This window comes from Bacillus rossius, chromosome 14 (assembly GCF_032445375.1).
Source record: "Bacillus rossius redtenbacheri isolate Brsri chromosome 14, Brsri_v3, whole genome shotgun sequence".
Classification (NCBI taxonomy): domain Eukaryota; kingdom Metazoa; phylum Arthropoda; class Insecta; order Phasmatodea; family Bacillidae; genus Bacillus; species Bacillus rossius.
In genome coordinates, this window is record NC_086341.1 from 35994374 (window position 1) to 36008411 (window position 14038).

Below are 14038 nucleotides of genomic sequence, written 5' to 3' on the forward strand. Positions count from 1 at the left end.
TTGAAAATTCCCCAAAGTGGCTTAAATCCCCCGGCAAAAAGCCGCTCTAAGCCGCCAATTTAATGACCTCAACCATTAGGATGCCATGGGCACCAACTTGAATTATGACGTAACCGTTGTAATTATTATCGTTACGACCGCAATCTTGAAAATCCGTGTTAAATTTTATAACAGAATAATTTAAAAAAATATAAACAGAAACACTTCGCCATCTTAAATTATGAAGAAATGGTCACCATTTTTTTTTACTTTGTTATAATTAACTACAAAAATTGAAAAAAAAATTTAAAAATTTATGTTAATCAATTAATTAAATTTTAATAAAATTTAAAAAAATCACTTACATAATAGAGTCCTTGGTTCGAACCCAGTGAGGGCAAAATAAATAAAAATGACGACACATCATTTCTCCACGGAAGCCACTGAGAGAATGACCTCCCAACATTAATGTCCAGGTATATATCTACAACTAGTATGATGTAACGACAGCCATCTTGTTTTCTTCTGCTAAAGTACACCATCTTGATTTGTTTGCTGTAGGCCGCCATAACTGTAAATGTGAGTATTCACTGTCTTGATTGCTCACTTCAATACTTTGTCCTCGAACAGAATTGGTTTGCCATATACACAGTCTAACCGCAAATTATATTTTAAAGATCCGTATGTTGCTACTTCATCTGTAAGCTGATTGATTATGTTCTGCTTGATACCATCAAGAAAAGTACGAATGTCTTTTGACTCACTAAATGTATTATGATAATAGTAATCTTACAACGTTCCAAGAAATGCAGATTTCGCCTAGTGGAATTTGTTATCATTTACCTGTAAAACACTTAGGCTTATATTCATGCCCAGGCCTCATCGCATTCCGTTGCTGAAAAACTTTTTTTTTCTGTTCTTGTACTCATACGAGTCACCAATATAAATCGAGGAGTCCAAATGTCTGCAGGTAGTTCATCAGTAGGCACACGGACTTCATCTTTACATTTTTTTCGCATGCCGTCGCAAACTGTCAATACGTGTAAACCAAACATGGCACTCATCGCAGCGAAACTTCATACGAGAATGATTCTTTACACATTTGATCCTCTCATGTCTTCGTGCATCATGGGAAAATGCGAACGACATATCACAGTAGCTGCAAGGATGTCTAGTTGATGAAGACGAACCTTTCCGTCCCGAAACGGATAATGATGTTGCTGCAATTGCACCAATTCTGGGTGTACTCTTAAGCGAATCAATCAATCAATCGCTGTTGTAGCGAAACCTTTACTTTTTGCCACACAGTAGGACCTTTGCATGTCTTCAAGTGTCTTTTCAACATATCATTTCTAGCAAATTGCTTGCGACATTATTTGCAGCCAAACTATTTGCGAGGTAGATTATTAGCACATTCTCTCTTCTCGTGTCGTCGAGTATTACTGTTGTTTGAGAAAATCTTGTCACAGTAACGGCATCTATGCTGGATAGTTGTTATCAAATCACCAACTATTGAAGTCTCCATCGACTGCGAAAAATCATTCATTGAAGTTTCCTATACAGCCAGCACTGTATTCATTAAGCTCTCTTCTGCTGGTGGTACCACGCCTGTGAAAATCTCCTCTAGTGTTGTCGTCGACGTTGCCAACGGTATCTGCGCCACCATCGTCGACACTGACGTCAGGGTTCCCATAGACGATGGTACAACTTCCATAAAGTTCGACGTTAAAGAATATAAAGATGCCATCGAGTTCAAATGTTATACACTAGATGAGACAAACTAGGTGATCCTTACTCCGCCACAGCCAGTAACAAACTTTAAGTCCCACCGTCCGGGATTCGCTTATAAACCCGGAACCAGACTAAACAAGAACCATTTACTATAATACACGAGTCAAAACAACATTCGAAAAACGAAGCACATTGAAAAAAAGAAGCACACTTGGAAGCAAATTTTACAAAAGAAATGAGCACGCAATACACTGGACATGCAAAGGACACACAATACACACAGAAGACACGAAGTGTACATACAATTACACACACAGGACATGAAGTGTACACACAATTACACATACACAGGACATTCGATGTACACATAATTACACACACTGGACAAGTAATGTACACGTAATATACGCAATGAACATTGTGTGTGTCCTATGCGTGTCCTTTGCATGTCCCGTGTGAGTACTGTTTGTCCTTGCGTGTACTGTGTGTCCATTATGTGACCATTGCATGTCCAGTGTGTGTAACTGTGTGTACATTGATTGATGGCGGTCAAGATGGCTGACAAGATGGAGGGTGCTCTGGCACTGCACTCTAGAGGGCAAAAATTAAAATAACTTGGCGGTAGCGTCCTCTAGCAGACGAACAATATGGCGCCCTCTAGCATACGATAACAAGATGGCGGACGTGAAGTCATTCCAGCTGGCGATATATATACCTTAGCCATAGTGGTGGGATGTCAGTCTGTCTGTTTCTTAAATGATGTTAGTGTTTTTTTTATTTAAATTTGATTAAAATTTTATTAAATAATTTTTTTATAATTTTGTTTCTTATATTTTTTGGATAATAATTACTGAATTTTAATATGGCAGGAAGTTTTTTATTTGGTGAAACGTTTTTATTAAAATTTTATTAATTATGAATTAATTTTAAAATGTTGTCCATTAAAATCGGATAATATTTGCGGATTATCAAGATGGCGACCGTAACGAAAATTGCAACGGTGACATCTTTACTTTTAAAATGTTGGCCATGACATCCTATTTGTCAAGCTCATGATCTCCGCGGCTTAGGGCGGTTTGCTTTTAGGACTCTTAAGCCACTTTTAGGACATATGGTTTTTTCTAAGGCAAAAGTCGTTTGAGGTTTTACGAATTCCATTTTTTTTTTCCTTGAAAATAAATTTTTTTCAATTTTTAAATATTTTAAATATTTTTTGGCGGAATCTTTTTAAAAAAAATCTCAAAAATGTTGGCGAATTTTTAGCGACATATTAGGAACTTTTAATCTTTTTTGTTAATTTTTGGCAAATTTTGAAGGTCAAGGTCATCCAAGATAACCGCCGTGACGTCACAATCCAAGATGGCGAACATATTCTCCAGCACTTCACTCCTACTCCAGCGTTCGGACCGATATTTATGTAGGTACTACTAGTATATAATTAACTATTAACAGGGAAAATATATAATATATTGTTATACATAATGAATTCGAAAATCACAAGAGAGATATTTGTCTTTATCGTTTTAGTGTTGTCGCATTTACTCAGTATCAAACCAATCTGAATACATACTCAGGGATTTATCCAGGGGAATATTTCGTGGGGTCCAGACGTTTCCCTTCCAGGATTTAAAAGAGCATAGCAGAGTAAGAGAATTACAACTACTTAGTTACATAAGATAAAGAGATTAATTTCGAAGGATATTACTATCTTAAGTGTGCGTTAATAACTTATTATCTCTCCATTATAGCCCTACATACCTCAAAAATAAGCGCCACGAAATGTTTTTTCCAATATGCCGGTTTGCACACGTGTTGCTATGAGTATGTCTTCCATAGAAACTGACATGTGTATTTCATGTATTTAATAACATTCATATATATGTGTACTTGTGACTTGTTTTAACTAAATCATCACACAATTAACTTAACAACAAAGTATAAAAACAATTAAATAAAAACCAAAATATATATTATGATTCTTTCCTCAAGCCAAATCATTATTTAATAATCTACCTATGTGTAAACGTTGAAGTTCTAACTGTCTACTTTTACCTGAGCTTTTAGTTTTGCACTATTTTTTTTTAAATTACATTATAAAGAAAACTTACTAATAAAAAATGTGATCTAGTCTTTCAGTACTTTCTAGAGTACCTCATTAACGAAAAAGTTCGTGTGTACTCATGTTGCCAATACACTTATAATACGACACTCGGGCAGAACTTTAACGTAGAATTCTTTAAAATAATGCCGAGCGTGATAAATATACGTAAATTGTATTGTTAACTACATTTATGAATGCGAAACACGCGAATTTAACCGCACCCGCCTCTATAATTCGCTGCCAATGCAGTTACATCGACTATTAAATTATTTTATTAGCTCACCGAAATTTCAAAACATCTAATGAATATGCTCCGATAAAAGTGAAAAAGTCCTGAAAAAATTATACCAAACCTCGGCTTCAGACCTGATGTTCGACAGAAAATTTTACTAAAATTCTCCACATTTTGTTAAAATTCATTTAAGGATTGGTATTTTAGTAAAGTTTCTCTTTAAATTGTGGACTTTGGTTCGTGACATTCGCCACAGAGGACAGCACCGTCTGTCACGAAATTACTATCACCAAGTGCCGTACACCGAGATTAAGATGCTACACATGGTTGTACTGGGCACTAACTCCTGGCTATGCTGTGCTGGGCTCGCGCAGTTGCAGCGGGCAGGACGAGCTGGGACCTGCAGGGAGCCATCATCAACGGCGAGACGGCTGCCCGCGGCCAGTTCCCGTGGCAAGCCTACATAGTTCCTGGCAGCAGCAGCTTCTGCGGCGGCTCGCTCGTCTCCGGCTCATGGGTCCTGACAGCGGCCAACTGCGTCGCCAGGTGCGTCATTAGCCTTGTCGACATGCCCAGGTGCGTCATTTACCTTGTTGACATGCCCAGGTGCGTCATTTGCCTCGTCGACGTGCCCAGGTGCGTCATTTACCTTGTCGACATGCCCAGGTGCGTCATTTGCCTCGTCGACATGCCCATGTGCGTCATTTACCTCGTCGACATGCCCAGGTGCGTCATTTATCTTGTCGACATACCCAGGTGCGTCATTTACCTTGTAGACATGCCGAGGTGCGTCATTTTCCTCGTCGACATGGCCCTGTGCGTCATTTACCTCGTCGACATGCCCAGGTGCGTCATTTGCCTTGTTGACATGCCCAGGTGCATCATTTACCTCGTCTACATGCCCAGGTGCGTCATTTGCCTCGTCGACATGCCCAGGTGCGTCATTTGCCTTGTTGACATTCCCAGGTGCATCATTTACCTCGTCTACATGCCCAGGTGCGTCATTTATCTTGTCGACATACCTAGGTGCGTCTTTACCTTGTCGACATGCCGAGGTGCGTCATTTACCTCGTCGACATGCCCAGGTGCGTCATTTACCTTGTCGAAATGCCCGTGTGCGTCATTTACCTTGTCGACATGCCCATGTGCGTCATCTACCTTGTCGACATGCCCAGGAGCGTTATTTACCTTGTCGACATGCCCAGGTGCGTCATTTACCTCGTCGACATGCCCAGCTGCGTCATTTACCTTGTCGACATGCCCAGGAGCGTCATTTGCTTCGTCGACATGCCCAGGTGCGTAATTTACCTTGTCGACATTCCCAGCTGCGTCATTTCCCTCGTCAAATTTCCTATGTGCATAATTTTACTTGTCGACATTCCCGGGTGCGTCATTTACCTCGTCGACATGCCCTCGAACTACCGAAGACGCGCAAACAATTATTCTGAAGTTTTTCTTTACCTAGAGCCTGTGTCATTGCGTTCTTTGGGATTTTCTTGCACTCTTCCTCATTGTTTAATATATCCACCTAAATTTTTACGCAGACCGCTGGTTACAAATTATCCAGGGAACTTAGCATATTTACAGTTAACATCGTAAATGTACGATTACTCAGATTAATTTGAACGTGAAACAATAATAATAATAACCATATTATTGAAACAAAATATTCAACTATGTTTAGTCTACTGCAAAAACACTTTTTTCACGTTTGTTTTTACTTTATTTACAAAGAAACACAGAACTCAGAAGCCGTAATATGGCGTTGTTTCTACGAAGATCCTGCTATATAATATATAATATTTTTATTAATTTTAATACTTCATTGTAAAGTCTATAAATTTACCGTAATTTCTAACAGTGCATGGCGTCATTTATTGACGGCAGATGGAATAGTTCAAGTCATTTTCTACCTAACCTTCGCCATATTGCAACACCAAATCATTGCGTAAATGATGCTTGAACACCCCTGATTACGGGTAATAAGTATTAATTACAAATTCCTTCTTTTTATGTGTAACACTATAGCACCTGCACTTGGTAGGTGTATTTTTGTGAATGGAACGTAAATTTGTAACCACGGTGCTACTATCTAGGGTGGATAGCAAGAATTAAAGTTCACAAAGCCAAAGGGAACTTGAAAGGTATGAACTGTTTAGTAAATTTAACAAAATGGACAGTATTTTGATTAAAACTCACTGTCGCAAATCAGGTTAAGAGCCAGGTTTTAGCATTTTTCAGGTAATTATTTATTTTATCGAAGCAGTTAAATTATACAATTTAAAATGCCGGTCTGAAAATGGAATGATTCCATAGTTAACGCTAGCAGCGAATACTAACGGCAGGTACGGAAACTAAGTGTGATTCGCGTCCATTAATATAGTTTAAAACACATTTGCGTATATTTATCACGCTCGGAAATATTTTTTAATCAATCTGCGTTAAATCTCGTTTGTAAGTTTAGTATTACAAGTACATTTGTAATATGAGAACACATTAATTCGCTCGTTACCGCGGTGAGATGTTACAACTATCTGTCGAGTACTGAAAGACTCGGTCACGTTTTTATTTTAAACATTCACCTCCGTGAAATACAATTTACACAATTGAAAACATTGCGCTTCGCCTAATGGTTTCGTTTTCTCTGCAAACACAGCGCAGACTATCGGCTGAACAGAGGGTGGCTTCCCGCAGTGTAGCCTACATATAAGAATGCATGCATAGCTAACCCCTATTGCTAAAACTCTTGGTCTATCAGCAACAGCTCCTTGCTGTCCTGTTACAAAAAAAAAAAAAAAAGCCACGGTGATTGCGTGGGCCCACCAAACTGAAAATTTTTCTTGTCAATGGAACAGAAATATTCTTATAAAATTACATACATGTGTAATTTTGTACATTTACATGAAAACTACTGTATCACTACACAATAGTGTTCGCAGTAACACTATGTTCGGATTCTTACCCGTACATTTATGCTTTGTGTTGTCCCTGTTCCTCCAATAGTTAAAGTTATTTGTAAACCGTTCCCTGGATAGCGTTTTAGTATTAACTGCGCACATTAATAAACATGATAAAAAAATAAAATAAAATAATAGAATATTCTATTATTTGCCCATGGTTTAAAAAAATCCTGCTTAAATGAAACATGAATAGAAATATAAAATTATACGCCAATTTTCGTAAGAAATACTCAGAATCATTTCAAAAAACGTATTTCATAAATGCAAAAATAACCATAGCCATGTGTTGTACAAAGTTACAATATATTTTTGTAGTATCTATAACTATTTCTTGGCAACTGTTTTTTCTAATGAATATTTTGTAAAAGTAAAGAAAATATTTTTTTTTTCTGTACACAGGCATAGTCAAACACAGATTGTTCTCCATTGTTATCACTTCACACCTCATTGTCATTGATGACGTTGATGTCATTCTTTTATTCATTAATCCACACATTCTTGTATATTGGAGATTGAGTATTGACGTCACACTTCCCGTCTCATTTAAATCGTTTTATAAGCTTGTTATGAGCTCAAATTAAGATAACATCTGCATCGCCCAAATGTCTCCTCACCGATTGAGTTGACGATGAAATGTATCTAGTACTTTCATTTGAAATTTTTGTACTTGGTGTATCGACACGTTATCTGCATCAGAAAAGAACCTTCATGCATTAATGATATCCTACTGCAAAACCTATGGTGGGGAATTATTAGAGACCCTGAAATTTCGCGGATCCGTCTGGCCTCAGAGAAGAATTCAAAGGTGTGCCAACCCATTTTTCCTTTCCTATTGGTTGATTTATTAGTGGAAAACATTATTATCCTGGTCAATTGGCACTAACGTCTCTCCTACCTGGACATAATTGGCTCATGGTCGAAGAGTGACGGGTAAAAATAAAAACCCGTCCAATCATTGAACACAGTGTGAAAATGCAAATATTTGCATTCTAACTTACTATTAAATTAATGCGCTAAAATGTCCATATCTCTGAATGTAGTTGTCTGGCTTAAGATTTTTGGCACCTGCATCTTTAAAAGTTGCAGTGAAATGAAATTCTACACTCCAATAATAAAAGATTGTGTTGGTGGGGTATGTAAGTTACCCAAGAAAGCCCACCTGCCAAGAACCACTTCGGTCTTTTTTTTTCCTTTCCGGATGCAAGAATTTGTGGTATACCTGTTCAAGAATTGTGCCTTGATGGAAAGCCTGGTGTAAAAGCGATTAGCTCAAAACACAATCAATAGTGTATATTAAGGACACGACATAAAGACACATACTGTGGTTTCGAACGTTGTAAGAAGATAACCTCAGACATGGTACTGCTTGAATAGTAAAACACTCCCAAACATATTGCCTAGGTCCAATTGTGATGAACTTATAAATCAGTCTCATGTAAGTTAATTTCGTAGACATCATATTCTGTTATTTTCCTCTTTGAATCGATTTCACGTCTTCATAGAAACGCAAAACATACTGATTATCGCTTTATTATCAACCAAGAGATAATTTTTTAATAGAAATGCAATCATATCTTAGATAAGGGGAACATTGATAAAAGCCGTGTATGACCATCATTATTAGCTTATAACTTGTTATCTCTTGTAGCTTATAACAAATATAAAGCCATTTCTTACAAGACCAATGTAGGTGTATTTATTGTAAACTCATTCTTACTATCTTCAAGCAGATTTCAATGTGAAGTGATGTACATATCAGAAAATCCTCTCATACAGAACATGAAGTTAGATGAACAATCTTTTAAATATGTCACCTTGTGAATTTAATTTACTGATCCCAAAATTTTTATTTAATTTGTTTGATAATTTAAGTATAGTATATTTCGCTATTTTTTCCTTTCAAATTAAAAACATATGTATTTCAATGTCACGTCATGATGATAGCATTTATATATACAGTTATATTAAGGAATTTCTGGACGTAATTTTGCTGGTCAATCCCTCCATTTAAATCAATAAGTTGTAAATATATTTTTATTACGTCACCTTCGTATATAAATATATTTATGTAATATTACTGTAAATAAACACCCGAAAGCTATTTACCTGCTGCAGCCACACAATTTATACTTTTGAAAACATTTGTTTTCACTTCAGCATCAACAACCGCTTTGAAAAGTAATTTTTTTCCCTTATGGTAAAATCTAAAGTTAAGGCCTCATTTTCCCGTGAGGTCAGACCTCTGAATAACTACTACTGTAATCCTAAATTTATCCATAGTGCATTTAGACGGATACTGTCGAATGTTAATATAGAGATTTCTTAGTGGGAGAATGTCGGGTTTCCACAGAGTACCTAATCTAGCTTCCCCTTATCAATACAAGCCGTGACACTGCGGAATTAAACTGAGAATCATTTCACCAACAGGCAGCACACCGATATTGAACTACACGACAAAACGTATCTGCTGTTCCCGAATAATTATGATGTGTTGTTTGCCATCTCAGACTTTAATTTCAAGGTTTAATTCAGTGGAAAACCAGCCCATAAAAGGATATTCTGAATTATTTCGAAAATAACACAACCAAGAGTATCAAAAAAAAAAAATTTTGTCGGCACTCAAATGTTAGCATTTACAAAATTTCTCATAAAATTTTCAGGCAATTCACATATATTCCGTTTAATCATTCGGCAGTAACAGATAAGCATGTAATAATGTAGACAGCATCGATGACCTGCCAGATATTTCGTCAATATTCTTCCTACTCTTAACACCTAAGATCTGGGGTAAAGCAATTCAAATGTTTACAGAGAAAGCTAAGCTATGATGTGAAGCCTCATTAGAGTGGCAGTATCATGGCATATGTGGGTGAAATAGCTCTAATAAAAGTCTCAATGCAGACTACAAACATTTTTTTACGATGTTCCACAGTTACTGGAAAATAGTGGGAAAAATAAGTTAGTCACCAAGCAACAGATCATCGTTACATGTTTACTAGAAGATACCGTCACAAACCCCTGAAGACCAATTGGGGACGTGAAAGGGCGCAAGCGACTGGTACTTTCATGAAACGTTGCATCGATTACTCTGTAGGGCAAGATAGTTCGCATAGTTTCAATTATGCACGGGGAGAGGGGAGGAATAAGAACCACTTTGAAGGCTGTTTGCTTTTAAATTTTTTCCAGCTGATTGGCAGCCAGGAGGGTGGGTAATGGACGATCAGTCACCCACCACTTTATCTTGTAGAAAAAATACGTGTTAGATTTTAAAGTTATTTGTTAGGTGAAAAAAACAACAAATGCATAATTCCACAACATTTCAAGTTAAGCATACAAACCCCTAACATATAATGCTTATTAATAATTTTTATTTTAAAATACTAATTGAAAATTAATTTTCTTATAATATCATCATGATGTAGGCAGAGTTGTTTTTTTTTTGTTCAAACAGTATCTCCCTTAGGAACACCACATAAGATGAAATAAAATTGATTTTGTTCATTGAGAAAAATACTCCTTTCACCCCAGTTAAACCAGGGGTGCATGAGTCCTTGTATATACAAAATCCTAATATGTACCTCGTGTCCAAGCACCCAATAACATGTGGTAGAACCTTTTCTGCCCACCCAACTCTTCATCTTCGTTTGTCCCGTAACTAACCTGCACTCTTAATGCATGCCTATTGCACAACGCATTACTGAGCCCAGGGTTTTCCCTGTGTCCATGCAGTTTTACCTGGGGTCAAAATTCACATAGTTAATATAGATAAATAATAATCATGGTATCAGTCGCTGCCACGGCTGGCCAATCCCTGATTAAAGCACACGATGCATGCTACCCTTCCTGCGTGGTTAAAACCCAGCATGATAAGGCTGGGTTCACAATTAGAAAACATAAGCGAGCTCACAGCAGTCCATGCGCAAAAACTGTGCAGACAACTTGTGCGCAGTCGGTTCACAATATTGAACTCTTACTGTTGATTTCAGCCAATGAAATTTCGAGATGTATCCGCCATCTGTTGGCAGTTAAGTAAGTAACTATATAAACTACCACCAAATGAATATCCCGTGACATCTGACAAGCAATTAGTTAGCACAATTTTTCAACATATAAACAAATAAGGGTTATACAAATATTTTAGTTAACCATTCTAATTACGACACTTTTTTTAATTTACAATTTCATTAGTTACTTATAAGTAATAGCATTAATTAAATTCTGAGCATTGTAATATCTTGATAATTTCTTGCCACAATATGATTGATAAATATAAACAGTTTACTAGTCCCGCCAATATGGTTTCCTACTCTACTCTCATTGGTTGTTGCGCCATGCGTCTGTAACAGAAATGAAGTATACCTATTCATTTCCCTCCTATGCGCACGACCTGTCTCCCATTCACACCACCGTCCTATGTGCTGATGTGAATCAGTAGGTTTGAAACACGGCGGTCAAATCTTGTGCTCACGACCTACTGTTACTGTTGCTGTTATTTTTTTCAATTGTGAATCCAGCCATAAGGCGTGTATGATTCGGCCTGAGGCGCACTCAGATTCCTCACTAACCCGGATCCCTTCCATTACAGAACATTACATAATCCCTCCCGTGCCCTCTCATGCGTATGCCCATGCTGTAGGAATCATTGCAACTGTTTTAAATGTCAACTGATTTGGCAGACATCCTTCTAAGATGCACTTTTTGATGTGTAACATCTTAGCTCTCGGTAAACGACGTTTGGTGGCAAACATGTTTCGAATGCAATGGAAGTCAAGGGACGAAAATGGTGGATGATGCTAAACATAGTTCAAAAAGAAAAGGGAAACTAATAGCATTAACTCTTCAATGAATTTTAACCAGATGGGCAGTATCTTAATAAAATTCCTTGCATAATATTATGTCCAAACCGGGGTTTAGTATTTTTTGCAAGTCATTTTCGCTGTTATCAGAGCCATTTCATTATATAGTTAAAAATTTCTTTCTGCTTATCAAATGAGTCAATAGTCGACGTATCTTCTCCAGCAAAGAAACATAGCGGTGGGTGCGGAAAATACTTGAGGATCGCGTCCAGAAATGTAGTTGAAAACACGATTTGCTAATACATGTATCACGATCAGCCTTATTTTAACTAATTCTAGGTTAAACTTCGTGTCCGAGTTTTGTATTAGGCTATAAGTGTATTTGCAACATGAGTACACATGAATTCGCTCGTTACCGAGGTTATATGTTACACGTCTTTGGCAAGAACTGAACTACTCGCTCAATTTTTTTTTTTCAGTGCTCCTTAATGTCAAAGGGTCCCTTGAAGAGGTATTCGGACACCATGCACCGTGCTGAACATTGCGTTTAAGGTGTAACACTCTTGTCTCTACACTTGTGTAACGTAAATGTCTCCTTGAAAAAAACTTTGGGAGACTGGTGGATCTTTTAGTTTCAAATACATAAATAACAACTGCAATTTCGTCTATATCTGTGCACCTATTTATTTTACTTTTATAGTTACTGGAAATTGAGCCAACGAAACATTAAAGCAATAAACACGATAAAGAAGTGAGTTCCTTGACATGCATAATTTGACTAATGCATTATTCGTGAGCCATTACAATGGTGGCTAATACACAAATTGGGTTAAATTGTTTCGTAGGGTCGACCCTTTGTACAAAATATTACGAAATGACTTCCACCATAGTTAACAATAAAATAAACAATTAACAATGAGAATAAACAATCCCAGGATTCTAATGATTGGCACATCGTGTAATTTAAGTTCTCTAATTATCGTATTTTGGCACGCTGGAGGTCTAACGAAGACATTTGGAAATATGATGTTTGGAACTAGGTGGCCGAAGATGAAGTTTCGCGCTGGGGTTGGACTACCATAGCAGTCCTGGGTCCGAGGACAGGAAAAAAAGCATGCGGTCGCCATGCTTGCTCTGGCTCTTGAACCCTGTCTGTGAAAAATCCCAATCAAACATGATTAGACCTGGTTCACGGACTTAGAACATGTGTCCGCCGGGAGGTGAGCGAAGACCGTCCCGAACAAGCGCGATTGACGCAGACGCACTCATCATTGAGAGAAATTAGAATTTAGCAAAATATTACTATTTCTACATGGAACACAGACTGACTAATGAAGGTCTAAAAAACTTAGGGAAAACATCCCTTTTCAAGCCGACTACATTCTCGTATGACGGCAGAAGTGAAGTCTTGCAGTGGGCTGGCCGAGGATGCGAAGTGGTCAGCTTGATAGCGTGGCGCGAAGTCTTGGCGTGGCGGGAGCGACTCTTAATTAAAACAGGAACTTGCTTTCGAAAGAAAAGGGGGGGACTTCGGCTTTTGGACCGAAAGGTTCCAAAGATTTCCAAGTGGGGGGCAAAGAAACACCTGCCTCGATATCTCGATGTTGTCGTTATCTGCCCGAGCGGAGCGCAATCACTTGGCTGGTGGCCGAAATAGAAAACAAATCGAATTGTGCATATCTCGCACGAGGCTACTTCGAAAGCATGGGGCTCATGGAGGAGACTAGTGGGGCGCACTGATGGCTCGTAGAATAATTACAGAGCATTGCTTGTGGCATGAGTCGCCAGGGGGCAGGCTAAGTTTGCCCGAGACGGTTCTTTTTAAGTCATATGACTAGCCTTGACTTAGGCCAGGGTTGGTGGCAGGTCATTGTACTGAGGACTTCTGGGAAAGGGGGGGAGACTTGTAAACTGCAACGACAGTGGGAAACTAGCTCTACAGAGCCCGGAGACGTACCAGGGACGTTGGGTATAACGACTCGTGATCATGACTTAGAATGCTCGCGTAAGGCTGGGGTCTTAGAAACGGGCTGCTCTGATAGCTTGCAGCGCATAGCAGTTATTGTCACGGCTGCAGGGAGAATCACAGGCGACGGGCGTGCATCAAAGCGGGGATAAGACGAGCCCACATGTTGGTTTGCAAAGACTCGGCAAAAATCAGATCTGGCGCTGGGAACGGATTGGGGAGACTAGCCTGAGAAAGATTAAGTGGGAGTGTGCAGGGAGAGGAAAAAGTTTA

At 38.3% G+C, this 14038-nt stretch overlaps 1 protein-coding gene across 1 annotated transcript in view; it reads left to right on the forward strand.

The window, feature by feature from the left end:
• The window catches only part of LOC134538976 (chymotrypsinogen A-like), a 66570-nt gene that overhangs the window by 25743 nt on the left and 26789 nt on the right, over nucleotides 1-14038 (forward strand). The window contains exon 3 of the mRNA XM_063380629.1: nucleotides 4418-4589. Coding sequence (XP_063236699.1) covers nucleotides 4418-4589 — 172 coding nt within the window. The remainder of the gene's footprint in view (nucleotides 1-4417; nucleotides 4590-14038) is intronic.